Genomic DNA, 4,973 nt, shown 5'->3' with positions numbered 1-4,973 from the left:
TTGGTCCAGAATCTGCTTGCAATTGACCAAAACACAATCGATCTTCCTCATACAATGCCACGCGATTCTTGACGAATTGGCACAATTTCTTTTCGTGGCTTCTTGCTTGGGGTATGAGCTTTGAATCAATACCAAAGGCCCTCTCTTAATCGCTTCTGATCACTCCAATTTTGGCCTATAAGTTCATTGTTTCATGGTTGACTATTTTCTGGATGTTTGACTATGTTTGACAAAGTTGACCAAGTCAAATTGAGAAATTTATTGAGGGCTTTTATTCCCAGCATGCTATTTGACTTTGAAAAGCATTGGTTTGACTCTCTTGACTTTGATTGTCTTGAATGATTGAGACATTTGTAACCATTGGTCAAGAGCAAGATTTATCTTTGTAAGGGAGTCACACACTGCCACATCAGTGGTGGTAAGACCTTCCCTATGGCCTCCAAAACCAAGATAGATAAGTTTGAGGGAGAGGGTTTTCATACTTGGTAGACTAAAACTAAATTTATTCTTATGAAGAAGGTGATCTGGAATGTGGATAATGGAAAAGAAAAGAAACCAACCACTAGGGAAGGAGAAGCTTTATGGCTCCGTAAGGATGAAAAGGCACTAGCCATAACTGCTCTTGGATTGAGTGATTCTTTTATCCACCACATTGATGGTAGTGAGACTGCTCATGCTGCATGGAGTCATCTTGAGCTTGTCTTTGGAGCACAGGGGAAGTGTTCCAAGTTTAGCTTGCTCATCAAATTCTTTGATCTGAAATTGGATAGAGGAGAATCCATCTCTTCACATTTAAACTCCATGAAGAGCATACTGACTCAGTTAGCTAGCATCAAGTTTGATCTTGATGATGACATTGTAATTGCTATCTTACTCAAAAGCCTAACTGAGGAATATGGCACTATTGTCACTACTCTCACCAATATACCAGAGATTAGTTTGGTGGAAATTGAGGATTCCCTCTTGGAAGAGGAAAGGAAAATCAAACAGAGGAATGACTACAAAGAACATGGGGCATATTTGGCCAAAAGCAACTTCAAGGGATCCACCAGCAAGAGCAAGATGAAGTGCAACTCTTGTGGAAAACTTGGACATTTTAAGAAAGAGTACTATGCAAAGAAGAAATGTTCAGCAAACCTTCTGGAAGAAGTAGAGAAAGAAGAAGAAGAAGAACCAGAGGATGTTAAAGCTCTGACTACTTTCACCACCCAAGTCAATCTTGATGAGGGTGATGACCCACAAATCTTCTAAGTTGCTTGTGTGTGTGGTCAATAAGGGTTCTCTACCCTGAGATGGCCCCCTTAAATGATTGTTAGTCCTTTGTTTGAGGTTTTACCTTGTTGGACCCATGGGGATTTCCATACATAGTCATTGTCCAATCTTCGAGTTGTAAACCAAGAGCCATAACCAAAGTGAGTCAAAGGTTGGGGTCATGAGTGCTATTACTAGGTGTGAACAAACCATGAAGCTTCCCATATACTACTGTTAGGGTGACGTCATCAATTTGTGGGGGGGTATGAAGGACAAATTGATGTAATGGGGTGTACCAAGGGGTACAAGGTTTGTGTGAGTTTGTGTGTCACCACATGGTGGTTAGTGTGACCGAGTTAGGTGGTAGAAGATTCTATTAGGTGTGATTGAGAGATTCATGGGCTTGATTGAGAGATTAGTGGAGTGATTTGTGGATCTGGAGATGCTCTCCTTTGGGGCACATGCATTGTATCAGTTGCCCTTATAAGGGCCTCTCCTCTTTTGAATAAAGATCTCTTTTGTTCCATTTGCTGAATCCTTCATGCTGTTCCATCAAGAACATCACACTGCATATTTCATTCCTCGGTCTGTCTCTTACATTATATCCAACTTCACGACTGGTATTTCAGTTTTACAACTTCTAATCATTAAGATTCTTAACCATTTCAATACCAAAGTTGAGTTACGTATTTTACCCCTTAACAATCCACTCTTTACAATTGATTGCAATAGGTTGACTTGAATGCCCTCCAATCTCTGGCTATTGTTTTTTGCCAAGACCTCTATTCACTATGACTGTCATGTATTCTGAATGGTAGTTGTTGAGATTGTCCTCAATAGGCAATCCCAAACCCCATCTTTCTTCTTATTGTAAAGTGTACAAACATTGGTCACTTCATTCTTGAAGAGTGTAAACTAGCCTCCTCAAGATTGCCTTGCCAAATCAACAAGCTTATTTTGTTTTGCTCTACTAGAACCACCCTTTGAGATTCATTGTCGCAAGACATCTAGATTTGTGGACCACGCCCCAAGTATGAATGCATGATAATGGGCACTTTATAGTGCACTCGACAACATCCACTATGATTTTCAAAGGTAGAAGCTCCCTTAAACCTTCCAAGCGACACTGATGCGGAAGGTATTGGATGTAGACCAGTTTTTTGGTTCTGCAATTGAGCACATGCTCACAATTACTCGGGCCCTCCAAGTTGCACCCTTGTAATAACTTCTATGAAGCTGTGACCTTTCTTTTCTCACAACCACTTGGGCCCTCCAGGGTACATGTACCCTTGTAGTAGCTTCCATGAAGTTGTGACCTTTCTTTTCTCACAACCACTCGAGCCCTGTAGGGGTACATGTACCCTTGTAGCAGCTTCCATGAAGTTGTGACCTTTCTTTTTTCTGTAGAATTTAATTTTTAATAATTCCTAGGGAAAAAAGAAGCTAAGTAATTCTTATGAAGGTAGTGCTCTTGAGCACATCATGGGCTCTCTTGTTAGAGTGCATTCTTGTGTTGAACCAAACATTGCTAGCCATATTATGAGGAGTGCAATATGCCTAGTTGAGTCGTTTCCCCTGTGCTGGGATTGGTTTTACCTTCTACTGAATTCGTCAGCTTTCCTAGATATCGTCCCCTATGTCAGAGTTATCGTCCATCCGCAATTGTTGCTGGTCCCCTTGATTCACATCACACTTAACATCAAGGATTTCTCCGATGTTAACTTGCATTCCTTTTCCACCTCCATTTCAGCCTCAAGATGCAAAAGAAACTGTGGGAATAGTGCAACTCTAATGTTGCGTGAAAATAGGGACAAGGTGAAAAAAAAAAAACTTTTGCAATGACCCCGTGGTTATCAAGGGGCACCTGCCTTGGACTAGTGGGCACAGGTGTTCCGAACCACATGCTAGAACACCAGGTTGAGCCTCCGAAGATTTGAACCTGTGATCTGAGGATTGGAAGCCCAATGCGCAACCCACTACGACAAAGCCTTGGAGGCACATTGACATTGACACGAGCTTTTGAGAGGCATCGGAATGACAGGTGGGAAGCACATTGACACGTGGGACTCCACAGGAAGGTGCTTGCATTGTAAGCAATGATGAATGATGATGAGGACCTTTCTTCCAAACCATAAACATAATAATAAATAATGAATGTTGATGAGCTTTTGAGACTATCGAGTCACGCTTTGTTGCGTTCGAGCGCAAAATAATTTGTTTGGGCTAGTTGGAGTTCACGATGTCTTACCTCCTCCCTCATCTTCATTCCGGATGGGCTGTCGATCAGGCCATTCTGGCCGAGGAAGAGCGCGCCGTTGTCATCCGCTTTGGTCACGATTGGGACGAGACTTCTATGCAGGTAGACCCCCTCATTGTTTTCCCTACTTAGAAATTGGTTTAGAGAGCGAGAGAGAGAGATTGAGGTTGAGATTGAGATTGAGATTGAGAGAGAGAGAGAGAGAGAGTTGTTTTCTGATTTGCCGGTTGTCAGCTATGGTGGTGTAGAGAGAGAGAGAGAGAGAGAGAGAGAGAGAGAGAGAGAGTTGTTTTCTGATATGCCGGCTGTCAGCTATGGTGGTATGCTTAGTATACACGATCACCTTTGACGTGGCTCTCACGCTAACTCACACCAGTACTTGTTTATTATTACTTTCTAATGCTTTGCCCACGCTTTCCAGATGGACGAAGTCCTGGCGTCTGTTGCAGAAACTATAAAGAATTTCGCGGTCATCTACTTAGTTGATATCACCGAAGTGCCCGACTTTAACACCATGTATGAGCTTTACGACCCTTGCACCGTGATGTTTTTCTTCCGGAACAAGCACATCATGATTGACTTGGGGACTGGAAACAATAACAAGATCAACTGGGCTTTGAAGGACAAGCAAGAATTCGTCGACATTGTAGAGACGGTGTACAGAGGTGCAAGAAAAGGGCGTGGTTTGGTCGTCTCCCCCAAAGATTACTCTACTAAATACAGATATTAGATTCATGTTTGATATCAATGTTGTAACGCAGGTATTATGCGTGGCTTCCGGCAAAGCCACATCCAATTGCCTAGAACGACAGATACCCCCTAATAGTAATCTATGCATGGATCTGAGGTACTGATTAGTTTGTATAGAACGTAGGTATTAATCATGCGAGGAGCTAAGTTGGGGAGGTTCATTTTGGTTCAGGCTCATGCTTTGGCGAAGTTAATTTAAAATAAGTGTTTAGATGTCGGATTGCTGTAAGACCACACTGTGCGCACACAATTGTATCTCGTTTTCACTTATTGGAGACTATTCATATTCAATTACGATGAGGTGGTCTCAACAGTAGATTTGTTTTCGTGTAGAGCCTCTAGCGCATGAGGGTTTTGCTGAGTATTTAGAGTCCTTGTTTTTCCTTGAGGGTTTGGATTTTGAGGTTTGCATGGTAACGAGTGTTCTGCATTCATTTCAAGTAAATCTCGTTGTAGTTATTTCTCTATGCCTCCTGATTGTAGGGGTCTGACCTGCTTTGTAGTTGGGTATACGTAACACAGTTATGCTTCCATGGATACAAGCATGTAGGTTCTTATCTATTTGATATGCCTGCTGACTTGAAGAACGATGGGCGGATAGGAGAACCAAAGCAGTGATTTAAATATCCGCCCTGGGCGTCGATATGAGATCACACCTAAATCCTGAGCATGTTTTTGCAACATGTGTATCACCCTGATGAACGGGCTATACTGG

At 42.2% G+C, this 4,973-nt stretch overlaps 1 protein-coding gene across 1 annotated transcript; it reads left to right on the top strand.

Annotated features, from left to right (window-relative positions):
* The first annotated feature begins 3,448 nt into the window (after positions 1-3,448).
* On the top strand, positions 3,449-4,471 carry LOC147881658 (thioredoxin-like protein YLS8). Its single transcript, XM_087401789.1, has 2 exons — positions 3,449-3,610; positions 3,930-4,471. Exons 1-2 carry the CDS (start codon positions 3,491-3,493, stop codon positions 4,236-4,238), a joined length of 429 nt encoding a protein of 142 aa, XP_087257915.1. The 5' UTR covers positions 3,449-3,490; the 3' UTR covers positions 4,239-4,471.
* Positions 4,472-4,973: the final 502 nt, after the last annotated feature.

Source organism: Dipteris shenzhenensis, chromosome 30 (genome assembly GCF_047967505.1).
Source record: "Dipteris shenzhenensis isolate YYH24624 ecotype China chromosome 30, Dip_SZ_1.0, whole genome shotgun sequence".
Lineage (NCBI taxonomy): Eukaryota > Viridiplantae > Streptophyta > Polypodiopsida > Gleicheniales > Dipteridaceae > Dipteris > Dipteris shenzhenensis.
The sequence above is the reverse complement of the archived record's forward strand: the minus strand, read 5'-3'. Positions and strand labels throughout refer to the sequence as shown.

What these genes read in the sequence shown, in the direction of transcription:
- LOC147881658 (XM_087401789.1), top strand. Translation starts at nt 3,491, where the DNA reads ATGTCTTACCTCCTCCCTCATCTTCATTCCGGATGGGCTGTCGATCAG. An exon ending in GGGACGAGACTTCTATGCAG is followed by an intron (nt 3,611 to 3,929) that starts GTAGACCCCCTC and finishes CACGCTTTCCAG; the next exon opens with ATGGACGAAGTCCTGGCGTC.